Source organism: Capsicum annuum, chromosome 12 (genome assembly GCF_002878395.1).
Source record: "Capsicum annuum cultivar UCD-10X-F1 chromosome 12, UCD10Xv1.1, whole genome shotgun sequence".
In the NCBI taxonomy this organism is placed as follows: domain Eukaryota; kingdom Viridiplantae; phylum Streptophyta; class Magnoliopsida; order Solanales; family Solanaceae; genus Capsicum; species Capsicum annuum.
The window spans coordinates 192,068,217-192,094,739 of NC_061122.1; the positions used below are offsets into that span (position 1 = coordinate 192,068,217).

The 26,523-nt window shown below is 35.2% G+C and overlaps 2 protein-coding genes across 3 annotated transcripts; one reads left to right on the forward strand and one right to left on the reverse strand.

Annotated features, from left to right (window-relative positions):
- Positions 1 to 657: 657 nt before the first annotated feature.
- Positions 658 to 18,027, reverse strand: LOC107850464 (uncharacterized protein At4g10930). 2 transcript variants are annotated; one of them, XM_016694998.2, is made up of 15 exons: positions 17,867 to 18,027; positions 17,470 to 17,552; positions 16,174 to 16,259; positions 15,324 to 15,414; positions 15,048 to 15,097; positions 13,708 to 13,777; positions 12,932 to 13,041; positions 10,281 to 10,346; positions 7,840 to 8,273; positions 7,647 to 7,727; positions 7,422 to 7,497; positions 5,304 to 6,528; positions 5,141 to 5,215; positions 1,315 to 2,370; positions 658 to 1,165 (listed from the first exon to the last, which is right to left on the reverse strand). In XM_016694998.2, exons 2-15 carry the CDS (start codon positions 17,536 to 17,538, stop codon positions 950 to 952), a joined length of 3,705 nt encoding a protein of 1,234 aa, XP_016550484.2. In that variant the 5' UTR covers positions 17,539 to 17,552; positions 17,867 to 18,027; the 3' UTR covers positions 658 to 949. The 2 variants fall into 2 exon arrangements, with proteins under 2 accessions (XP_016550484.2, XP_016550482.2); XM_016694996.2 differs by having other exon boundaries at positions 7,647 to 7,730.
- A 7,624-nt stretch (positions 18,028 to 25,651) lies between these two features.
- On the forward strand, positions 25,652 to 26,041 carry LOC124889700. The gene has a single exon (XM_047401683.1). The coding sequence runs from the start codon at positions 25,652 to 25,654 to the stop codon at positions 26,039 to 26,041; it is 390 nt and encodes a 129-aa protein (XP_047257639.1).
- Positions 26,042 to 26,523: the final 482 nt, after the last annotated feature.

Sequence of the window (26,523 nt, forward strand, 5' to 3'; positions counted from 1 at the left end):
GCTAACATCTTAGATTTGTGAAGAGTTTATCATCAATTGTACCTGAACCCCTTAACCTTGGTTTATTTATTATGCAATTACCCTAATTTTCCTTGTCAAAGTTTCTTTTAGCCGGCCTAGGATTTCCTCCTATTATTATATCATGTAACCATTCTGAGATTTTGTCAAAATATCTTTAGACTTAATTTAGTATAGCTTTAGCTTACGTTAATTCTTAACCAGAATTCTTCCCAATGTCATTCTTGCATCATTTGCTTTGGTAATAAGTAGAATCGGTTTGGATCAGTGCACAAGGAAGGGTGATTTTTCACACAAAATAATAGGGAGAATATGATCTTCACCCAGTTCGCAAATATACCATATTGGTACTAGTTCTACCGTCATATGAGCCCGGTGTTGAACTACCAAAGTAACACGATGGATCTTTCTCGAAAAATAACAGAGAACATAAAACCGAGATATCTGAGCCAGCTTGCAAGCACCTTGACTAATTCGACGAGGCAGGTACAACAAACCTTGGTTGTTTCGCTTATGCAAAGTAAAGAACCGAGATTTACGAAGTGGAATGAAGTTTGTAAGATAATCTCTCATCCTTAATTGTTACAAATTAAGGATTCAATAGGTTACATAGAATAGCAGTAAAGCATGGCCAGCCGATTGTCATCCATATAGTTTCTAATCTTTATACAACTAAGCCAAAGATACATGTATGTTCCTTCCAAATGATGCAGCATTCTGCATTTAAATTTAGTCTTTAATCTAAAAGAAAATGCCTCATTGTCTGAGTCACTAAATTCGGAGACTTCCAGACTAAATTACATATACATCAACCTAGTCCCCCGGTAACTTTGTAAGCTTCGGTTAAATACAAAAACAAAAGCAACATGGAAAAGAAAAGTCAGAAGTCAAAAGCTGTACATCGCGTTGCTATCACTAAGACAGCCACTCGTTAGTCTTTTGTCATATGTCGAGCTGTCTCAACATACTGCTCCGCAAGTTTCTTAATTTTATCTCCTTCCTTTATGAGAAAAATAGCATTTTTGGCCTTAGGATGATACTTCATGACTTTCTCAGTAGTTTTGCCCACAGCCCACCTGTATTGTTCGACAGAGATCACCCGACTCTTGCAAAGTGGCCTGATGTGCTCCTTCACGTATGCTTCGACCTGCCAGAAGATAATTTAATTAGTATCCCAAGGAAAAGATTTACGGGAAGAAATATGCAAACAATGCAACATGAGTCTTCAGTACTAGAGACTTTCTACACCACTGGAAGAAATTCCAATATATTCACAGAGTAAGTGTGCGTTAGTACCTTCTTTGATACAGAGCTAGTGCTGCCTGATTCCTTTTCAGCAAGGTATTTCGATATCTTGTTCTTTTGTAGATTTTCACTTCTAACAAGCTGGTTAGGAGAGTTTGGGCATTTGGAAGCAGTAGAGCTGCTGTCATTTCCCTGCTCCAGGGACTTTGAAGCCTGTTTAGATTCAGCAACTCCATTGCTTTGTTGAACTCCATTGTTCATAGCCAGTTCATCAAGCTTGAGTGATGCCATCTCAGGATACTTCTCAATCAGTGGCTCCTTATCTGGTCCATACAACTCTTCACAGTCTACAACGGAGAGGTCTTCATCGACAAGGGAACTATGACCAAGGCAATTTTCAGTCTTGCTAGCTCCAGTTGAGCTTCCAACCACATCACTTGTTTCGCACACACTCAACGAAGATGAGTCTACAGGACCTTCAAGAATGTCCTGTTTTTCATGATTTTGAAGTTCCAAAGAGCCATCAGATTCCACAGGGTTGATTGTGGAGAAGACAACTTTCAATTTAGATTCTTCTGGCTGCAGGGCAGAGATCATTGAAGTTCCAGCACCGGAAAAGTCATCATCCTCCAAATTATATTCAAAATCCCCATATATATCAAGTTCTGGAGGAGCATCCACTTCGAACACATTCTCTGGCCCGTGATCCTCAACTTCTTTTGATATGCAAATTTCCTCTTTTACTTCCTCCAAGCCACAACTTGGACTATTTGGAGGTGAATCAGACAAAAGTCCTGCATTTCTTAGGGCTTCGTTGACTGCTGGATCAGAAGAATGGACGTCACTTAATTCTTCTGATGAGTTGGTTAGAACTTCTGATGTTTCGCAAGGATTTGTCTCTACAACACCAACGTTACTGGAATTATCTAATCTGCGCAGTTCTTGTGAGCAGAGGTTCACATATACTAGTTTGCTATTAGACCTATCAGCAACCTCCTTTTCAATATTAACTGCATCTGCAATTGCCAATTCTGTTTCTGCTGTTCTGCGCATAACTGACAGATTTGTTTTCCTTAAGAGGTGCTCAGTGAGACGGTGAAGTTGAGCCTGAGAGAAAAACCAGAGGAAAAAATTGATAAATTATATATAACTAAGATGAGTTATTTACTCAGTTTGTGGTTATAGGAGAACAGAGCAAATCCCCTAAAGTGGAAGCTATACTCTGATTAAAGACGGACAACATTTTATGAGGAAAAAAACCTCCGATGATTCATATCTGTGATCTTATAGAGGAAAAACCTGCACTATTTTTTTGAGAAAGGTAACAGTGTAATAAAAATGCTCCGGGTTTATGAATAATGAATCCAATAAACAACATACTAACTAGGGATTTTGAACAAGTCATTATTCTATATCGTTCCAATTCTTTTGGACTTGAATAGATCCTATTATGACATATGTGAAGGATTACAAGTGTCAATCAACATATGGACTAGATGCTGGTGGAATTGTGTGATAATGTAGATATCAACCAGACGAAAAAAGCCAAGCAAAAGAAGTGTTGTGAATATTCAGGCTTTAAGTGCAAAGCACGAATGAGGTGTGGGATTAAAGAAAGATGCAAATGAAGAAAAAAAAAATCTTATACAATTCAAGAATGATGACTATAAAACAAGCAACAATTATATTGACAAAGGAACCGGCAAAACTACAATTAAGTGAAATTGTTTCGTGTTGTCTCATTCAAGACAAAGCCGATGGGTGACGAGACTTGATCTTGATGGTTTGGTGTCTGAACTGGAGCTATCTATGGAAGGTGATACACTTTACCTGCTTTGCACCTAACTCCAGTGCTAAATGCACCTCCCCCGACGGGTAGGAGAGACGCTTGTATGCTTAGCTAAAGAAATAACTTGAAAGATCCTCATTTGCAAACTAAATCAGAATGATAATGGAGGTTCTTTTATATCAGTCCATATAAACCTTTTTGTTTTAACCCTTTAGCTTTTTTTTAATCACATTATGTCGGTGGGCATTTCAGCAGTATGGCATTTTCTGTAAGAAAAATAAAGTGTGTTATGAAAGCCCCCTAATGGAATGATGAATAATTGAACATAGGAAATATCTATTTGTCGATGTTTGACACAATATAACTAGGACATTTACTAAATTTGGGAAAACATCCAACTTGAAACACTCTAATTCTAACATTAACACTTAAACACCAACAAGCACCCTCAAACTCAAAGTGAAGACACAAACATGAGTTTGTTTATTTTGAAAGATATAGAAAGTAAATATCGCCAAATTGCAAATTTAACAAAAAGTTGCGGTCATCTGGAATCTTGTTGGAGAAGCTGTGGCCCAAATAGTAGCCGAAAAGAGGCGTGTCAATGCCAAACCAGTCACCATAAGAGGAACAGAGACGTAAGGATAGTCGCTGGAAAGACGCATGAAACGGCTGAAAAGGTCACCGCAAAAACAAGCAGTGCCACCGGAATAGTTGCTGAAAAGAAGGTGCCGTGCAAGAGTAACAATAATCAGAAATAATAGTGGTGTCGCTAGAACGGTCACCGGAAAGAGGAAAAATAAACAGGTTATTTAAAGCCGCTTGCAGAAAATAGGAAGCTACTTGAGCCCTGTAGAAGCTCTGGTACAAAATTCTTTAAAGTAAAGAAATAAAAATAGGAGGGTGGGCAGATTTATTAAAGACTTGAAAATATGATGACCACGGACACACCAATTTATACATGCTAGGCACATTTTTTCCTGGAACAATATCGAACTTTCATAGCATTCTTAGGCCTCATTTGTTTTCATTAAGATTAAGACGTCTGGATCCAAATGCACACCAGTATATAAAAACGTGCATTAAGATTTAGATGTCTGAATCTGAATATTATCATGTTCTGTTAAGATTTGAATACTAATTAGTTAAGAATGCTTGTCTACTTAACGTCTGGATATATAAAACTTGCCTTTATTTAAATAATGTATATAAAATATATCAATAAAATATTTGAAAATTGTATATGGAAGTTGGAGGTGATGGTGATTGTGGGTGCCAATTGGGGATTGTGTTGGGTGGTGGGGTTGATTGGGTATTGTGTAGAGTGATGGTGGGATTGATTGGGGATTGAGATGGGAGATGGTGGGATTCCGTTTGGGATTGTATTGGGTGATGGTGGTGGTTTTGGGTAGTAGTGAGTGGTGATGGTGGTTGATAGTAGTGATTACCAGTGGTGATTGGCTGTGGTAGTTGGTGGTGGCAACTAAAAATTGTGGTGGACGATAGTGATAGCTAATGGTGGTGGTGAATGATGAGGGTGGTTGGCGATATAGTGGAGGCGGGGTTGTGTTGATTGTTGTTAGTGATTGGTGGCTGTAATTGCGGTTAAGACTAGAATGATGAACATTCAGGCCTTAAAAAAGACAGACTTAATGACTTAAATCTGAATGACTAAGATTAAAACCTTTATTAAGTGCAAATAAATTTGTTATAGATTTTTTTTGAAATTGGTAATGTTATAAATTTGTTTAAGATTTTAATCATTCAAATCTATTCAAACCCATTAAGTGGTTGAAAAATTATAAAACACACACACTTAATGCCCACTTTGTGGGAATATACTAGGTATGTTATTGTTGTTACACATACTTAATGATTACGATTCAGACTAAAATAAACAGACTTAATGACTAGCGACTGAGATCTGAATAATTGAGATTAAGACCCTTCATTAAGTGCAAATAAATGAGGTCTTACTCTCTTAACAGTCTTACACCTTGAATATTACAGACTATAGAAAAGCAAAATTGTCACCCTGGATAACAAGTACACTTGGAATAGACTTCAAATGAAAAGGGCAGTGCTTACCAGCCTGACGGACATGGGGATTTTATTATGACGACTGGGTGCCAAAGCTGGCCGCATGTCTTTCGGTAGCTGAGCCTGCTCAAAAGTTTAAAACCAAGAAATGATCAGGTGCAGAACAAATAGGCAGCAAACAAATGGTACAGAAAGAAAACTATTAACATACCAGCACAGGATAATTCCTTTTCAGTACTGCACTGTCCTCTTCATTTTCCAGGGTTCCACTCTTGCTTGTTGCTGATGTTTTTCTTGCAAGAACCTCTAGGGCCCACTTCCTCTTATCACTCCTTGTATTATCACATTTTGCAGTTGTTTCCTCCTTGGTACACAATTTCAAACTACCTGATGTTGATGTGGACGGCCTATCAGTGCTTTTGATTGAAAGTACATTTCTGGTAATATCAGCCTTAGTGGTTGGGACACTTGTCTTGGCCCCCTTAATTTCCAAGGAAGAAGCCACATTTACAGGTAGAACATTGGATGGACTCGGAAAGGATGTCGTTGAAGTGGTTGCTGTCGATCCATTTTCTTTGTTTAGATCAGCTACAACAGTAAGGGTAGAGACAGGCCTGATATCCTCCTTTCTTGGAAAAACGGAATTATCTGCAAGATATAGCCTTGAAAGAATGGAAGACTTTCCTTCCCCTTCATTCACAGGCTTTGTCGCTGAATTCTCTGAGTCATCTCTCAGGAGGTCAAGAACTGACTTCAATGTTTGAATCTTCTCAGGCTTGGACACTTTTGAGCATCTGTATTTCCAAAATTCTACTTCACAATCGCGAGTCCATGCTCGCCGTCGTCTTCCTCCAATGCCATAAATTTTTTTGGTTAGGTTTTCACGTACTTTTCCCTTCTGCAACAGTGACCTCTTTGCCTTCAGATCTACAGAAGGCTTCTTAGTTTCAGTTGTAGATCCTGTCACAACAGCTCTAAAAGCAGTCAGAAGTTTGGGATCAAGCTGGTTTTCCCCTTTATCCCCATAAGACCTGTTACGAACAGCTTCTCTAATTTCTTTCCTTAGATTTTCAACTAGCACTGATGAGTCCTCATCACCGGTTCTCCTCATGATCTTTTTGACCCTCAGGCGAGCTACATTTTCTCTTTGTTTAGAGGGCATTCCATCCAGGTTGCTACGTGCAAGTTTCTTCAAAGTTCTACGACCTGTTCCTTGAACTATACTCATTATGTCAGAGCTAAGATTTTTATTTTCAGGTTTACATTTCAGTTTCTCATCCTTCAAGAGGATTGCTTGAGGTTTATCGGAGTTGTCTGAAGTAGATCGTCGAGGTTGGTCCTTTGCATTGATTTGCTCATTGCTTTCCTCGATTTTGACTCTCTTTGAATCATAGACAGGCTCAGCTCTGGATCTAATGCCTCCATCACCAGCATTTCTGCAATTGCTATCAGAACTATAAGCAATCCAAATAGAAATGGAAGGACAGAAGTAAACTAATAAGGAATGACGCAGTTGTTAAACATTTAGTTCTATCAGATTTCAGATAGAATGATGGTAGTTACTCAGTGCTTACCACGACAACAGCATAGACTGCTGATAGCTACTTACGACTCATACTTCGTAGTATTATCGGAGTATCTTACAAGAACCAAATACAGATGAATACGGGGAAACTGGAAAGAAATATTGAATTATTTTCAAAAAGCAATTAGGTGAAAAAATTTGGAATAATGAAATACCACATTAGGCAATTAAGATCTAGTCAGTGTGCAAGAAGTTCAAGAAGAAGTCCAGGTCATTAGAAAGAAGCCCAGGTCAGGTGGCTTTATCCACGAAGAGTCTGAGCCTTTCCCGCCAATTAACAGGCTTGACATGCCTTTTATCACTTTAGAAAGAAAACAATGAAGCTCCAACCAGTAACAAGAAAAAAGAGAATTAATATGCAACTAGCAGACTGCATGTAATGTTGGAAATTTCTAGATGTTAAAATAAACCCAATCACGAAAAAAAGGGGACACATTACAATTCGATGTCGATCCTTAGTTTCTCTGTCTTACATAGTAATAAAAGATCAAAGTTGCTCAGTGACTTCAGGCACATGGAGCATATGTATGCCAGGGCCAAATGATTGACAACTAGTAGCCCACATGTTTTGTCAATTCGTCACTGGCAACATGAGCTTAAGCCACTTCAAGAACCCATGTAAAACAAAATTATCACAAGAATAAGTTACAACTTTGTCAGACTGGATCATCAGGATTTAACCTTTAGATAATCAGAAGCAGCGATCCTATATAAATCAAATGAAGGGGTTTGATAGCATACAACCTGATTTCTCTGCGCTTTCTCTTTGCACCTGAAGCCACAAACTTGTTCTCGTTCTTATCAGGCATCATTTTGTCACCTGACACATCAACAGCAAACACTTCAGAGAAGAAAAATATGCAAGCATGTATGTACATCTCAATAAAGTTCATAAGAGTTTTCAGGAAGCAACAATGCTCAAGAATCCAATATCTGGAGAAGCTGTCTGCTATGGCGACAGTCATATACCTGGACAAAGGCATTCTGACATATTCTTCAGTCGTGCAGCTTGAAGTATTTGATCTCCAGCTACCTTCATATTTGTTTCATCTACTGGAGATGCATAGAACATTAGTAGCTTAGATATTTTATCTGCTCCAGCTTAAGATAGATCGACCAATCCAAAGGAACAAAAGAAATTCCCGAAACATTGTACGCATACCATTACATGCTGAACACGAGTTCACCGACAATCCCAAATGAAGATCTGGATTTGGTTGAATCAGTTCATTATTAAATAACTGTGTCGATGCATCAGGCTTCACATCCACAGGGGTAGCAGAAGGCTCCGCAGAATCAGGGCATTCACTTTGTCGCACGGACAGTTCTATACTGGAAGTATCAGGAACAGGATCAGGGATCAAATTGCCAGTATTTATAGCCTCTTTAGCATCTAGATTTGAAAGTTTTCTTCCTGGTACTTCACCCTGTTTGTTCCTCTCAACAATTGAGACGACAACAGCTGTCTCACCAGCATCAGCAACAACTACAGACACTTCCCCTGAAAAAGAAGTCTCGAGCAAAGAGTTATTGCTGGCATTTTCTGGACCAAACTTCTTGTAAGATGCCGACTTTTCGGGTAGCTTGTCAACACATCTGCAAAGTGAGATAACAATAAGAATTATGTTTAAATCCACAGCAGGTGCTCAAGATGAAAATATCAACTTAACTCCATCCAAAGATACATAGACTGCTAAAAGTATATGTAGAAGGCACTTTTAGAAGGAATTTTTTTATAGGTGCAATTTAGGCAGATTACACATTTTATGTACAATTCTGAGCAAGACAACCGATCCTAACCAATCCTGAATATTCTAGGCATGTTATTATCTCTAGACTTGTAACAATATATACAATCCAAGGACTTGTAAAGAATTTAATACAAGGATCTACAAATTGGGTAATTCGAGATAGCGAAACCAAAGATCCAAATTTAATTTTCTGTCTAAAAGATAACTCACCTTTATTGAATTTTTATTCTTTAATGAAAAACAGGGTTGAGATTATCTCAAGGGCAAATCAATTACATATCAGCTTCATCAGTTTAACTTCATTATACTGTTTTAGCTAGAGAAATCCACAAGCTAAGAGGGTTACAGCTCAATCTTCTACTTCCTACTCGATATAGAGATATCTCCTTCGAAGTATATTGTCTATCTAAAGTAAAAATTGCTCAATACGTCATAGGATCCAACAGTTTATGAAAGATCCATTCACATAACAAATGTTATGCTAAAGCTCCTTCGATGTACTAGAGAATGCAGAATACTTCATCCCCATAACCAGTATATTCAGCATAGAGAAACATTTTTACCAAACTACTGGCAATGATATACCTGGTCATGTGTTCTTGAGATAATATAGCTTAACTACTAGTGACGATACTTGCCACATTCCTCCACTGGAACCCCTGTCCAGCAAAGACAATACATCTGGATCCATAGCAACAACATGGCACTTAGATCCACACGAGTATCGAGTGTTGGAAATGCAGCATGCATGTTTCCTCTAATATATCCTTTCTTTAGCAATGTCCATCATGAACTATGCAATCCTGTTGTTTAAATGGACTTTTTACAGTCCAATCTAATTACAAGAGCTTATTCGTGAGACGGGAATGTATATTTCCTCAAGATGCTATTTGGATTCCTAGATTACCGAAAGGCGTGTTTTTTACGTGGTTAGCTGCAAGGAGTGCATTTAGACGGCTGAATATATGAGAAAGAGGAGCATCATTGGTGTCAGTTAACGTTTTATGTGCAAAAGCTCACGTGAAGATGTAGACCATCTACTATTGTATTGTAAAATGGATAATCGGTTATAGCGGTGGTTCTTAATTTGTTTGGAAAGTAACAGGTGATGTCCGCACAATGGAGGAGGCATTGGCGCGTTGCAAAGTTGAAGTTGAACTCACCGGAAGGGGAAGAGAAGTCCAAGGGCATGGAGATTGGGACTCATTCAATTAGACTGGTTACTTGGAAAAAGAGAAATAGGAGCGCATTTGAATGGGTTCAACAAGTTTTTGTAAAATTGCAAATTGTGTCTAATTTTCTTTTGGTGTACTTATGAGGTCCCTATTGATATAAACGATTTGGTCTCTTTTGTTGAGAACCATATTTTCATGTAGGTTCTCTTCTTTTAATAACATAGTGTTGAAGTATTGAGTTATTTGCTATTATTTTTCTTTTTTAGTTTAGTAATTTTATTTCTGAAATTCAGTTATTTAGTTGAGATAGAATAGGATTTTATTAGTATTCTAGTTGAAAATAGAATAGGAGTTTTGTCTATTTATTTTCTAAGATGTGAATGAATAAACTGAGCAGAATACTTTTTTATAGTCTGTACAACAACACATAGTTTACCTTATTCAAAAAATATAAAGTACAAATTATGATTCGAAGCAATACTACAAATTCTAACCAATTTTAAGTATTCTAGGCATAATTGCAGTAGTTGAGTACAAATGCGTAATCTTTGGGTAGACTCAAAAAGAACACGCCACTCCCATAAAACAACTGCAACTGAAGGAAATCTACATATGCTCGGCTGATAAATACACATATAAACAAAGAAATGTGGAACTAAATATTCATGCATGCTTACCTTGGACATAGCCATGAACTTTCAGAAGTGTCCTCAGTGTCAAATCCAACACAAAAGGCATGATACCTACTCAAATATATGCAAAGAATCAATCAGAGGAGAAACCCTTGAAAATCAGGGAAATTAAGAACTTCAGCTGCATGAAGCACTTCCTACGTCTAAGGTTCCTTTCACAGTAGGAAAAAAGTATGGAAACCACCACTGCTGGAGAAAGTGAGGATATCATCCAGAAGATAGATAAGCGGGCTTTTAGATGGGCCTGACTCCGTTACCATGCTAAGAGAAATGGACGGTGGGTTGAACTCAAGTCTAGGTCATGAGATTAGGATTGCCCAACACTATATGAGGAGACAACAGTCCATTCCATCAACCAATGTGGAACAGTCTAACATAGGCAACAAAGAATATCCATTAGGGTACCTTGAGCAAGTCAAAGTAGACCAAATTTTGAGATGGAGGGAGTAAACTGTAGTAGAATATGTAAAATACAACAACAACAACATACCCAGTGTATTCCCACATAGTGGGGTCTGGGGAGGGTAGAGTGTACGCAGACCAAACCACTACCTCGGGTGAAGTAAAGAGGTTGTTTCCGATAGACTCCCAGCTTAGGACCGATACCAGTATAACAAACACAAAAGATAAGGACATATAAACTAGTACGGTATGCAAAATAAACTAACAGTATAACAAACACAAAAGATAGGTGCATATAAACTAGTACGGTATGCAAAATAAACACACACCGCTAGCCACAAGAATACTATGCCACAACACCACGAACAAGAAACTCCAGACACAAACGAACTCTCCCCTACTATTACCACCGCACTCCCACCCCCTAACCCTCTACCCTAATCTGCGTCCTCCACACCTTCCTATCAAGGACCATATCTTCAGTAAGTTGTAATTGCTCCATATCATTCCTAATCACCTCCCTCAAATATTTCTTCGGTCTACCTCTACCCCGCCTAAAACCATCCATGGCCAGTGTCTCACATCAGAGCCCCTCCTCATCACGTGCCCGAACCAACATAACCTCACTTCTTGCATCTTGTCCTCCACCGAAGCAACTCTCACCTTCTCCCGAACAATCTCATTCTTCATCCTATCTTTCCTGGTATGTCCACACATCCATCGCAACATTCTCATCTTCGCCACCTTCAACTTTTGGAAGTGGAAGTTCTTAACTGGCCAACACTCCGCTCCATACAACATAGCCGGACGGACTGTCACTCTGTAGAACTTACCTTTAAACTTCGGGGGCACCTTCTTATCACATAGAACCCCCGAAGCGAGCCTCAATTTCAACCACCTACGATGTATGAAATCCTCGTCAATCTCTCCATTGCCCTGAATCATAGACCCCAGATACTTGAAACTCTCTTCTGAATGGCCTGAGAGTCCAACTTCACAACCACTCCAGCCTCCTACGATGCATCACTGAACTTACACTCCAAGTACTTCGTATTGGTTCTGCTTAACCGAAACCTTTAGACTCAAGTGTCTGTCTCCAAAACTTCAACTTATCATTAACTCCTCCCCGAGTCTCGTCAATCAGTACCACACCATCTGCAAATAACATACACCAAGGCACCTCTCCTTAAATATGCCGCGTCAAAACATCCATCACCAAGGCAAATAAAAACAGGCTAAGAGTCGATCCCTGGTGCAACCTTATCAAAACTGAGAAGTGCTCTGAATCTCCACCTATCGTCCTCACACGAATCTTCGCACCATCATACATGTCCTTAATCGACCTAGTGTACGCCACGGGCACCCCTTTAGCCTCCCAGCATCTCCACAGAATCTCCCTGGAAACTCTGTCATATGCCTTCTCAAGATCAATAAACACCATGTGCAAGTCTTTCTTCCTCTCCCAAAACTGCTCCACTAATCTCCTCAGAAGGTGAATGGCCTCAGTGGTCGAGCAACCTGGCATGAAACTGAACTAATTCTCAGAGATAGTCACGATCCTTCTCAGCCTCAACTCTACCACCCTTTCCCAAACCTTCATAGTATGACTCAACAACTTAATACCTCTATAGTTGTTGCAACTCTGAATGTCTCCCTTGTTCTTATACACTGGAATCATCGTACTCCACCTCCACGATTTAGGCATCTTCGCCGCCCCTAAAAATACAATTAAACAACCTTGTCAACCACTCCAAACCTGCCCCACAAGCGCTCTTCCAAAAATCCACTGAAATCTTGTCTGGCCCCGTCGCCCTACCCCGCCGCATCCTGTGAATAGCTCTCTTGACCTCCTCAACCTTGATACGCCTCCAATAAAGAGTATGTCTGACGATGCCCATGGAGTGCTTCTCAAGATCTCATCATATGCCATATTGCGAAGCTTATACTACCCATCTGTAGATCACTCTCCTTACTGCATCTTAGGTCCATAACTATGATGCTATCAATTTTATACAAACCCTCCGAATACATCACAACGTTCTGTTCCATCAGTGCTTTGTATACACGCAAAGGCAATCATGCTCTTAACAGGCAATAAGCAAAACGGAGAAGGAAACAAATAACATAGGGCAGTATTCATCTTTTCACATAAACCAAAACATACAATTATTCAACTTAGCAGTTGGCAATTATTTTAGTGAAACAGTTATTACTAAAGTAATTGATTACCATACCATATGTCACATGAATCACAAGCTATTGATGTATCAAGATTCAGATCTCCTTCAATTGTAACTGATCCGGACCGAACTTTGCAGCCATCTCCATCCAAGCAGACAACTGCCTAGAAAGATAAAGCGTAATAATTACGGCCAAAAAGCCGATTTATAAAATAAGAACGCAATATGACAAAAGTGGAGTCATCGAACCCCCAAAAAATCAGCAAGATTTCAAAGATTTCCAAGAAGAGACAACCGCTACTAGCAAAACTCTGTTTCATTAATATACAAGAAATCTTACTGATATGACGGCAATAAACACCATAAGAAATCTAATCTCAGCTTTTCTAACCATGAAACTGTTACGTTCACATAAGAGTTTTGCTCTAGTGTAGGAAATGCTAGCACTGGAAGCATGGAAGTCGAAATGAGATCACATAGTATGTTGCATGTCAAAGAAGTGAAGAAGTAACGCAGCTTACATTACTTGCATACAGACAATCCCCTAAGAGAAAAAACTAGGATTAGAGAAAGGGTAAAACAGAACCAAGGAGGCTATCTCGTAAGTAATTTATTATTTGCAAAGACAATGAGCTGATCAAAAGAAAGTCATGAGATTTCACAATGAATTTATTTTATGAATAACTCTGAGTTGATCAAAGAAAGTCATGAGATTTCATAATGTATTCATTTTATGTTAGGCTCTACAGGTATGACTCCTTTAGAGATTGGGGAGCCAGTAGCAAAGGTGGACACGAACTATTCAGAGTCAATGGAACATGTTAACTCACATTCTCATCGATATAGTATGATGGGAATGAAAGAGTATTAGTCTTCCCTTCAATCAACCAATCATCATCTCTGCAAAGATCAGAGAGTTAAACTCATGGTAATTGCTTGCAATTTACTAGTAGATAATAACTAATCAAGTTACTTCTAGAGAATGAGTGTTATGCATTATATAAGATTGAAGATCTATACTGAAGTACCTGAGAAGAAAATATTTTTTTGGACATTGTATCTCAGAAGAAATTTTATGAAGTTAAATTTTAAAACTCGACTATGGATATAAGCTTTCACCATTTCAATACTCAACAACCGTGAACCTCAAGATCCAAAATTTTCAAACAGAGGAACAATAAATGATACAGAAAACTGCAAGAGCAATTCAAATAGCATGTACGGGAATTAACAGCAGTAAGTCTAAAATTCAGTAACAGCTTCAAAAAGAAGGTTGAGATTTCTGATGATAATGAAAGAGTTATCTGCGCTGCAACTATGCAGCCCCATGGAAGTGGTCGGAGAACACCGTCATATGTCGTTAGCAAAGACCAACACATGCACACAGAAAGAGCTTATAAGTAGAATTTTTTTAGTATTCCAGACAGTCATTAGGTCAGCCGTGTCGAATCATGAAGCACGAGAAAAGTGCCTACACAAAATGTAGAAAATCTTTAGTGTCCCTTCTGAGGAGGGAGGAATTATGAAAATCTTAAGGATTTGCAAAAAGGTTATAAATTTTCACTTGTGATTGCCGATTATTTCCTCTTATAACCAGCACAACTGAGGCTTTCTTCAATTCTCACGTTTGTGGAGATATATACAGATAGGGTCTTCAAAAGATGCAAATTTTTCACTTGTGGATACCAAGTGATTTCTTTTGAGCCAGCACAACTGAGGCTTTCGAGTTCTCACATTTGTGGAGAAATACATAGGTAGTACTTTCACGGATTTCCAAAAAGACATTAGATTTTCACTTGTGATTTCCAATGAACCAGCCAAATTGAGGCTTTCTCAGGTTCTCTAATTTGTGACTTTATTTCTCTGAAGTTCTTCACATATTCCTTATTTTTGGCTAGTATATCCACATTCCACGTTGTTCAATCTTACAACCCGAACAATTTTAAGAGCACATATTTACGATCAACCCTCCATTGGGTGTTGCTTCTTACATCAAGTGTAGACTTGCAGATAGTGCTTCTGCCAGTTATATGGTTCTTCTCTTTTCTCCAATCAATTTAACGAAAAAATGAATCTAACTGAATCTTTCTTTTTCGGTAATGGATAATGACCACCACAGGATGTAGTGGGTTGCTATAAATTTGATAAAGAAACAGACACGACACTGTACCTGGTATATAAATCCTCATCAGTCTGGCTGCCCCCTATGGTATCATATACCTTCATGAAAATCAGTAAGAATTAATTGGGCTCCTTGAAGATCTTATAATTTAAGTTAACGAAAACTTTCAGAATTGGCTTAAGATGGAAGAAAGAACCTCAGAACCATGAACAAAGAAAGAGCAAGCCTTAAACAATAAGTATGTAAGACACCGTTGAACACATTAATGAACTGAGAAAGAAGATAAAAACAATGTTAAGCAGCCCAATAGTTTCAGTTACTTACAGGCACACAAGTGATCAATTGAAATTCACTCTGGCAAAGTGGGCATAAGTTTGTGATGGTAGCCCAGTTGTCAATGCACGTAAAACAAAACCTGAAATTTAAATGACGAGCTTAGGTCGTTATTTGTATCTGGCAGTTAGTAGAGGTTGGATAAAAGTCAAACTTGACAAGTTAATCTCAGAATGTCCACATTCACAAACGTTTACTAAAACCATCTTATAGTACACAGTTACGGTAATTGGTTTCACAATATCACAACTCAACATCAGCACTAACGGAAGATGAAGACGAAAATCATGGAACTTGGTGTCAATAGGCAAAAATAAATATTAACATAAACAACAACGCCGATCAAGAATACAGCTGATTTGGAGAGTTAAACTATGCTGAAAATCATAAATAATTTAGATAAACAATGAAATGTCATAATTGAAATTCTGCAAAACGTCTACTCAAAGAGAGCAAACCATAACACACATCCAAGCCAGAAAAAAAAAATCCACGTCTGTTGTCAAGCATAGAAATTTCTGAACTCCACATAATGCACATAGACATAAGTATGGGAAAAGATGTCACACATCAAGAGTAAATCATAAAAATAATAAACTTAGGTTTTTTGTGAAGGGAAATGGTGAGTAAATGGATTGCACTAAGAGAAAAGTAAGTCAACTAACTGCGCTTCAGAAAAGAGGAAAGAGCACAACACATAACAGGAAAAAGGGGAGAAGCCAATGGTCTCTCAAATAAAAATGCACTGAACATCCACTTATGCCAAATTACAGTCGCTTCCTTCTCTATTATAACATCAGATAGAGTGATGAAGTCTGCAAAATAAAGTTTAGTTAATTACCAGTGTTGACAGCAGTCTAGAACTCCTCTATCAATGACAACATCCATACATATCCCACACCTTTCACCGTCCAAAGTTGAATAATCCTGCAACGAAATCCAGATACGCTTCAATTCAGTATAATCTTCGATTCAGAAATTAATTGATTAGGACATTAATCTTTATAATCTACATAATTCATTTGGGCGCATTTACCATCATCTTTGGACATATTTAAGACAGTATTCGATTCTCCTTCCAAGATTTTGCACACCATATTATTCAAGTTTCTGAATTTTGAACTTGTAATATAAAAAAAAAAAAATTTATTCCGTGGGTTGCACTTCATCTGTATAAGAAAATGACAACCCATTTTTTGTCTTATCAAGCTTTAGGGAAGAAACCACATAACTGCTGAATATTTAGTTAGCAGAAACAAATCCCCGTTTAGAGTCCATTTGGATTGGCTGAATTTAAGTAGCTTTTAATCCACAAGTTCTAGAGCATAATTTATATTGGATAAAAATAATTATTTATGATAAAGACTTAATGGTCAAAAACAAACCTAAAGTATTCCTTTTTTTGAGTTTCATACCTGAACTATCACGTGCGAAGTTTCCTAGCTGAACTATTACCTATTATTCATCCAAACATACCTCAATTATCAATTGTTCACTTCTCTTACCTGAAATACTATCACCATCGTTCAGGTAGGAAAAGTGAACAACTGCTAGTTAAGGTGTGTTTTGAAAAATATTTGGTAATAGTTCGGGTAAGAAACACACATGATAGTTTAGCTGCGAAACTCAAGAAAAAACATAATACTTAAGGTGTAATTTTGACCCGTCACTCTAAAATAATTACTCCCTCTATACCAATTTATATGACATACTTTCCTTCTTAGACAGACCCAAAAAGAATGACACATTTCTATATTTAGTAACAATTTAACTTTAAAATGTTAATTTCACCCTTAAAGAGATACATTTTTAACCACACAAACACCTATGACTTACTTTAGACCACAATTTCATAAGTTTTCTCATAATTCTTAAACTTCGTGCCTAGTTAAACTACATCTTTTCGATTGGCACGGAGAGAATAATAGATTGATCAAAACAAGACAGTCATCAAGCCAAACGCAATAATTTGGGCAATGCACTTAGGTTAAAAGCTATTCTAGATTTTATCAACACTCCAAAAAGCCAAAAAGAGCTTAGTGAGCCCATCCAAATGGGCACTTATAGTTTATTATCGAAGCTCAAGGGTTTTTATATAACAATACTAATTAACAAGAACCGTGATAACCAAACTTACATCATTATTTTCATCAATGTAATAGTTTTCTTCTTCCGGCATTGCATCCATGAACAATTCCATTTCCATAGCTCCACAAACACCTGGAAGGAAAAAAAAAAACGAAAAAGTTAAGAGATCAAAAAATTGAGTGTGTAAAACACCTGCTCCTTTGATTGGAAACAAGTTATCCCGAGATTAAATAACACTACAATACCGTATAACTAAGTCATGGATAAATTGTCGGCGATTTTATCCCAATCAAACATAAGATAAAGTCATTCTAAAATTAATCCTGATATTGGTTATTCCTCATCACTAGTACTAAACGGGCCTAGGGTTTAACAATTAAGTAGTTTGGGTGATTGTAACAATGGAATTAAGTGCGTAAATTGTACATAATTGAAGATTAAATTACCGAATTCTGGAGCTTTAAACTGAAAATTGCAATGAGGAAATGGACTATGGAGTTCGGACTACAGCAACGGATAGGCCCGACTTCTTCATAGCCGGGTTTTCCTTTGGTAGCTTTATACTTGTATCGTCAAACTTCTCAAATTAATTTATTTTATTTTAAGTTTTGCATTTGGACATACATATCAAAAATAAATTTAAATTAGCATTTGAAAGTGCTATTTGGTTCAAATATGAAATCCTTTTTCAAGTTGTTTTAATATAAAAATTTTATTTTCAATTTAATTTTTAATTTTTATACTCGTAAACTACATAAATGGACTTTCACTTATTTGTCCTTTATACGTCAATTAACTTTAAATAATTCTATATGCTTATTTATCTTTCAATCTCTAATTTATTTTTCTCTTTTTTTATTTTATTTGACTTTTTATTTTTTATTTTCTCTTTTTGTTAGTTTTCTCAACCTTTACATTTTTTCCTTTTCTCCTCTCAACACTTATTTTTCTCTTTTTTATTTGTCTTTTCTCATCTTTTTTCTTTTTAAAGATTTTTTCTCAGTCTCTATTTTTTGTTGTCTTTTTTCTTTATTTTTTTTATTTTTTAATTTTTCTTTTTCTCTTCTCAACTTCTTCTTTTTTTCTTTTTTTCTTTGATTTTTCTTTTGAAAAAAAAAACATTTTTTCCCTCAATTTGTATTATTTCTTTTCTTTTCTTTTCTTCAATTCCTATCAAAGAACAAGTAACGCCCAATGTAAAAAGGTTGACATTATCATATTGTGTTTTGATTTATGAGATATTCTATAAATCTTGTCTTGGAGGTAGAACTTGCTCTAATGACTTTCAAACAACAAGTACATCTCATGGGTAAGAGTTAAAACTACCACATTGTGTTTTGATTTATGAGATGTTCTATAACTATTGTCTTAGAGACAAGACTTAGACTAAGGACTTTCAAACAACAACCCACGCCCCATGGGCAAGAGTTAATACTACCACATTATGTTTTGATTTATGAAACACTCTGTAACTCTTGCCTTAGAGACAAGATTTAGCATAAGAACCATCGAAAGAGAAGTTATCCTCCACAGGCAAGAGTTGACACTACCGTATTGTGTATTGATTTATGATATGTTTTATAACTCTTGCCTTAGAGACAGAACTTAGACCAATGACTTTACAATAATAAGTTATGCCTCATGGGCATGAACTGACACAACCATATTGTGTTTTGATTTTTGAGATGCTCTATAACTCTTGCTTTAGAGGAAAGACTTAGACCAAGGGCTTTCAAACAAAAAGTTACGCTCTATGGGTAAGAATTAACACTACTACATTGTATTTTGATTTATGAAATATTCTATAACTCTTTTCCTTGAGGCAAGACTTAGCTGAAGGACTTTTAGACAACAAGTTATGTCCCAAGGGTAAGAACTGATACAATCAGATTGTATCTTGATTTATGATTGAGGTGCTCTATAACTCTTACCTTAGATGTAAGACTTAGCTCAAAGACTTTTAAACAACAAATTACGCCTTATCGGCAAGAGTCCCCGATAGTATATTGTGTCTTGATTTATGAGATACTCTATAACTCTTGCCTTAGAGGGAAGACTTAACCTAAAGACTTTCAAATAACAAATTATGTCTTATGGGAAAGAGTTGACACGATCACATTATGTCTTGATTTATAAGATGTTCTATAACTCTTGCCTTATAGGCAAGACTTAGCCCGCCAAAGAAATAAGTTATGCCCTATGGACAAGAGTTGACACTACCACATTATGTCTTGATTTATGAAATGCTCTACAGCTCCTGTCTTGGAGGCAAGAATTAACACATAGACTTTCAAAGAGTTACACCCCATGGAAAAGAGTTAGCACTACCACATTGTATTTTGATTTATGAGATGCTCTATAACTCTTGCCTTAGAGACAAGGTTGGCCCAAGGAATTTTAAACAACAAGTTACGGTGTGACAAGAATTAACACTACCACATTGTGTTTTGATTTAGGAGTTGTTCTCTAACTCTTGCCTTTGAGTCAAAACTTAGTCTAAGAATTTTTAAACAACAAGTTATGTCTCATGGGTAAGAGTTTATACGATCACTTTATATCTGGATTTATGAGATGTTCTATAACTCTTGTCTTTGAGACAAGACTTAACTCAATAATTTTCACGTCCTTAAGTTTATTTTGATGTCAAAATAAAATGGTACTCTTTGCGAAGTATCCAACTTTTTGTTCATTAGCAAAGAATAATAGGAGTCGAGCAAAAGAAAAAAGAGAAGAAAAGAAAGAGAAAAAAATAAAGATTGAGAAAAAATATAGGTTGAAAAAAATAAAGATGAGAAGAAAAAATAAGAAAAGAAAAAAAATAAAGGTTGATACAAATGAATTAAAAGAGAGAAAGAGAAACGAAAAATAAATAATGTTTGAGAAAAATAAGAGAAGGAAAAAAAAAGAAAAAAAATAAATGTTGAGAAAAATAAATTAAAACAAGAAAAAATGGATTAAAATAAGAAAAAAAAGAGAAAAGGAAAAAATTAAAATAAAGGAAAAATAAAAAGAAGAAAAAATAGAAGTTGGGAGACAAATGAGCATGAAAAATATAAAAATATTTGAGGTTAGAGGGACAAAAAAGTCTTTGTCCGATACATAAAAAGGAAGAAAGACTACTTTTAAAGACTTTTTTATAGGGGATAAAAAAATAAAGTCGCTCACTATGGGGTCATCCCATGTAGTTTTCTGATATAAAACTTAGAATTGTATATTTATAGTTTATAAAAGAAGATCATATGTTTTAAATCTTATATATATTTTGTATTGTGTGAAAGAATAATAATACTAAATAATCAGTTATTGTTATTGTTGACTAGTAGTATATCTATATCTATACTATATTAAAAGTGTGATGATCCTTATAAATGTTATTTAAATTTTTTGTCCTTCATTAAAAGATTCTACAATAGACAAAATCGTCTTGTTACTACTTTACTCAAATTATTTTTAATGACTCCTAAAATATATTGCAAGAAAAAAATTAAGGAGATATAAAATATACTAGTATGCATATCCGTGTGATGCGTGGATAATATTAAAGTATTATTTTAATCATTTCATATTGAGATGTCTCATCGAGCATATTAAATCATATTATCTTTAAAAAAAGTTCAACTATTATATTATTTCTCAACAAAATGTGAAAAAAAAATTCTATCCCACCTCTATTACCATACCCCCTCTCTCTCTACCCCCTTCTAATCAAATCTATGCGAAAAAACAACCATGCTATTGTAAGAAACTTTTATGTTTTGTATTTTTTTTTTTGGCACAATACATAAAAATCGCCTTTAACTTAACCTTAGATCACATTTATGACCTCCAACTTTGGGTGTGCATAAGTAGGCATTTAAATGTGTATAAAGTTGAACAAATAGATACATATGTCCTATGTGACGTCCTACGTGGCCAATTCTTGTCCTATATGACGCCTTATGTGTATTATGCCACATTGGACGTGTGCATCTACTTGCTCAACTTTATACAAGTTTAAGTGTCTACTTATGCACACCCAAAGTTGGAGGTCATGGATGTGATTTGACGTCAAATTAAAGGGCATATTTATGTATTATGCCTCTTTTTTTCTTATTATTGAGAAAATACATAAGTAGAACCATTAACTTGACATCAAATTATAATTATGACTTTTAACTTTGCTCGTGCACAAGTAGGTCCTTTAGCTATTCAAAAGCTGAACAAAAAAATACTCCAATCCTACCTTGCAAAATATGTGATTACACTCAAAATGACATGCGTGGGAGTAAAAAATTGGAGCCCCTAACAGTAAAAAAAAAATGCTTAAACGACTATTATACCCTTAACGAATCCTTTATATATATATATGTATGTATGTATATATATATATATATCCCCTTTTTACGAATCAAATTCCCACATTATTCTCTTTTTATTTTCTCCAACAACGCTAAAACAAATAAAAAAAATAACCCAATTAGAAAAAGTACGATCAATTAGTTAGTATTCTTTTGTTTCTCCTAAGACGATGGTGTATGCCTCATTTGTATACCCGAAGAGCTACAAATAGTCAAGGAATTGTGCAGATTTTATGTTAAATGACTTCTATTTTGTGATGCTTCAATGGAAAATTTTAATAATTTTTCCTTAATTGAAAGAGAATAAGAGATGAAAATTTTGTAGGGTTTTCATCGGATTTCATATCTTCTTCTAAATGAACCTTTCAATTTTCACCGGACTTGAGTGTTATTTTAATGAAGGCAATATTTAATTAATTGTTTTTAATTTTTTTTAAAGAAAAAATCTAAAAAGTGCATGTATTTGTGATGGTGGTGTATTAAGTTTTTTTTTTAATATCTAAAATCTACGTGTGTCTTTTTAATTAGGTGGAAGCATTTGGTTGGAGTACTAGTCTACGTAGGAGCGATTTTCACACATATGTGTTACAAGATTGAAGTATTTTTTTGTTCAGCTTTTGTATAGTTAAAGGGCCTACTTGTACACTTGCAAAGTTAATATCTAAAATCTACGTGTAGCTTTTTAATTCGGTGACAATATTTGATTGGAGTACTAATCCATGTAGGAGCGATTGAGTTTCACGCATGTGTTGCAAGATTGAAGTATTTTTTTTTGTTCAACTTTTGTATAGTTAAAGGACTTGCTTGTACACTGACAAAGTTAAAGGTCATCGTTATAATTTGATGTCAAGTTAAAGATCTTGTTTATGTATTATGCCTCTATTATTCATAATTTAAAGATATTAGATTGTTAATATCCCCCACCCCACCCTCTCCACTCCACTTCTCTAACCAAATCTATATGAGTAAAAATAAAATTATAATTAATAAAAATAAATAAATTATGTTTCATATTTTTATAATCTCAAATACATAATAAATAAACTAAAGTATCTAAATACCTATAAATTTGTGTTATAATTTGCCTAAAAAGGTAATTTTTTTTAAAAAAGAGATAATATCCCACCACCACCACCATCACATGCCTCCACCCTCACCTAATCCTCCATCCTCTAATCAAATCTATACGAAAAAATCATTTATGTTATGTTTAGATTTTTCTTTATTATATTATTCATAATTTAAAGATATTTGATTGTTAATTATCTCCCTCCCCGTCTCTAACCAAATCTATATGAGTAAACATAAAATAATAATTAACAAGAAATATGTTTCATATTTTTATGACCCCAATTCCCAAATACATAATAAATAAATGTCTATAAATCTATTTTATAGTTTGCCTAAAGTGTAAATATATGAATATGAATATAGAATCAGACAATTACGAATTCATGCAACTGAATAAATATAGAAAAACTATGAAATAAAACAACATTAAAAAGGAAGAACAATAATCAAAATTATATTTTGAATAACCTAAGCTTGTTAATTATACTAACAAAACTTCTGATTCCACAATTATCTATTATTCTTTTCTCTTTATTTTTCTTTATCTCTTCTGCAGGTCAACAACAATAATAAATTATCACTAAAAAATAAGAACAAACTTTCAAGTATATTTTTTCATAAATTAACCAATAGAAATAATATTAATCTAAAATAGATTTACCTATGAATTTTTTACTTATCGAAGTCGTCATTTCAATAATTACCTATTTATTTTCTTCTTATCTTCTTGGAAGGTATTATCATTTATAGTGATAGACAAAGAGCCGCAAAAAGTGGATAGAGATAACATCAACGGTGGTGGACTTATTCATTTTTGTTTATATTAACAAAGGAAGATGAAGATGAAAAAGTTATATTGTTACTGCCTATAAAAACTATTAAATAATTTTTTTATAAAATAAAAAATACAAAGAATGCAGTAGACAAGTTCACCAATAAAGTTGATGATATAGTACTATATATACGGGAGACTAAGAAGCTAGAATCTCATTCTAGTTCAACTTTCATTTAAATTCAAAATTCAAATACATAATTTTAAATTCAATTTTGAATAGGATCTTTATCTTTTTCTTCAATTCAAAAATTTACATACTTCATTTAAAATTCAAATTTTAAAATTAATTTTAATTTATTTTATAATTCAAAATATTATATCCAACATAATTTTACCATTTTATATCTTCATATGAAAGTCAAAACATCATTTATTTTGGAATAAAATGAAAAGGCTAAAACATCAGTATTATTTTATTATTAATACGCACTATTATCACCACAGCTACTGTTATTTTTATTTATTTATATATTTATTATTATTATTATTATTATTGTGATGATTAAAAATTTTATTGATACACCTTTAAAGTTAAAAGTTACATATAACACAATTAAAGAATTTAGACCAATCTCCTGTTGTACTACCTTGTATAAAATTATCTCAAAAGTACTCACTTCCAGGATGAAACAGGTAATGGATAGTTTGATTGATCCTTGCCAGGCAACTTTTGTACCAAGTAGAGTGATAACAGACAACATTATATTAAGCCATGAAATGGTCAAGGGATATAGTAGAAAAGGCATTTCCCCAAGGTGCATGCTAAAGATTGATATTCAAAAAACATACGACTCTGTGGAGTGGCCATTTATAGAACAGATATTGAAAGGGTTGAATTTCTTTGAAATATTTGTGAATTGGATTATGCAATGCATAAGTACTGTTCATATTTTGTGGTGATCAATAGAAGATCAACTAATCATTCCCTGCTAAAAGAGGGCTGAGTCAAGAAGACCCTCTGTCCCCTTATCTATTTGTTATTGTAATGGAATATCTCACAAGGTTGTTGAAGGGTCCGAGAATGCAAAAGAAATTCAAGTTCCACCCAAAGTGTGCAAAAGTAAACCTGATTCAACTTAGATTTGTAGATGATTTTCCATTATTTTGCAAAGGTGATGTAAAATCTGTTGAACTATTATTTACTTACTACACAAATTTTTCTATGGCTTCAGGCTTGCAAGCAAATACTGATAAGAGTTCTCTCTACTTTGGAGGAGTGCCAAGAAATATACAACAACAGATCCTGGAACTGTTAGGCTTTAACACTGGTACCATGTTGTTTAAATACCTTGGAGTTTCTTTGAGTACAATAAGGATCTCCATCATTCAGTGTCAGCCATTGATTGAGAAGATTATGAGCTGGATTACATCCTGGACCACTAAGTATTTGTCATATGCTGGTAGACTTCAGTTGATCAAAAGTGTCTTATTCTCAATCCGAACCTACCGGTCACAAGTGTTTGTGCTTCCTAAAGGTGTTATTCAGGTCATGGAAAGCTTATGCAGAAGATTTTTATGGACAGGAACAACTGAGATATCAAAAAGGCACTTATAGCATGGGAAAATTTGTGCAAACCCAATACATGTAGAGGTGTGAACATCATTGATATGACTACCTGGAATAAGGTTGCTATACTGAAACTACTATGGAACCTATGCCGAAAAAAAGATAAAATGTGGGTGTATTGGGTGCATACTTATTACATAAAGAATGAGCTAATTGAAGAGGTGATGCCTCGATAGGCTTCCTGGATATTGCAGAGAATTTTTAAGGATCACAAATACTGACAGGCGGCAGGGTATACAATGAAAGACCTTGAAGATATGCACCAGTTTCATATAAGCTACATGTATAAACGACTGATGGGGTGCTTTCAAAAGGTGGAATGGAGAAGATTAGTTTGTAACAACTATGGAGCTCCTAATTCATTCTAAGGTTGGCCATTATGAACAGGTTGTATACCAAAGATAGACTAACCAAGTGGAAGATGCAGGTGCAAGCTCAATGTGTACTATGTAGGAAAGAAGATGAGATAGTTGAACACTTGTTTTTCCAGTGTGAGTATGTTGCTGCAATATGGAATGCATCGTTGAGATGGGTGAAGATACACAGAGTTGCTATGACATGGAGTAGTGAGATAAACTGGAGTGTTGCAAACATTAGAGGGCAATCAGCCGGTGCTCATGTGTTCAGGATGATGTTGGTTGCTTGTGTTTACTACATTTGGCATGGGAGAAATAACAGAATATTAAGGAACACCATTGTACAGCCTGATAGCATAGAAAGAATAGTAATCCAGAAAGTGATTTTACTTGCTAGTTCAAAGTCGAAGTTAGCTAGTGTGATGCCTACTCTGAACTGTTATCCACAAATGTGATAGTCAAATTAATAGTGAAGGGGTAGAAGTGAGATGATAGTGTTGCTCCCAGGCTGTGTTACCAGGCTGGAAGATTGCTTTGTAATGTCCACTTTGGTAATAAAATGAAATTATTTACCAAAAAAAGAAGTTACATATAATAATATTATTAATCCATATTTGGATCCCAAAAAAAAAATCAGTAAAAAATATTTATTTGACTATTGCTCTTTATAATCAATATGATCACGAAAGAGAATTGTACTTTTTTTTCTTAGGAAAAATTATACTTTAACAATATATTTTATTGCATCAACATTGCAATCAGATATTTTTTAATTGATTTGGCTTCTTCTTGATCGAAGCTTATCGTCAAAATATTACTTGATGTCAGTTTTTCGTATGGTTTTTTTCTTCCTTAGGAGAAATTAAATATGAAATAGTGATGGTATCGTAAAGATAAAAATACTAAGTGAGGGCTTTCGGCCGTAGGTGACAAAAGA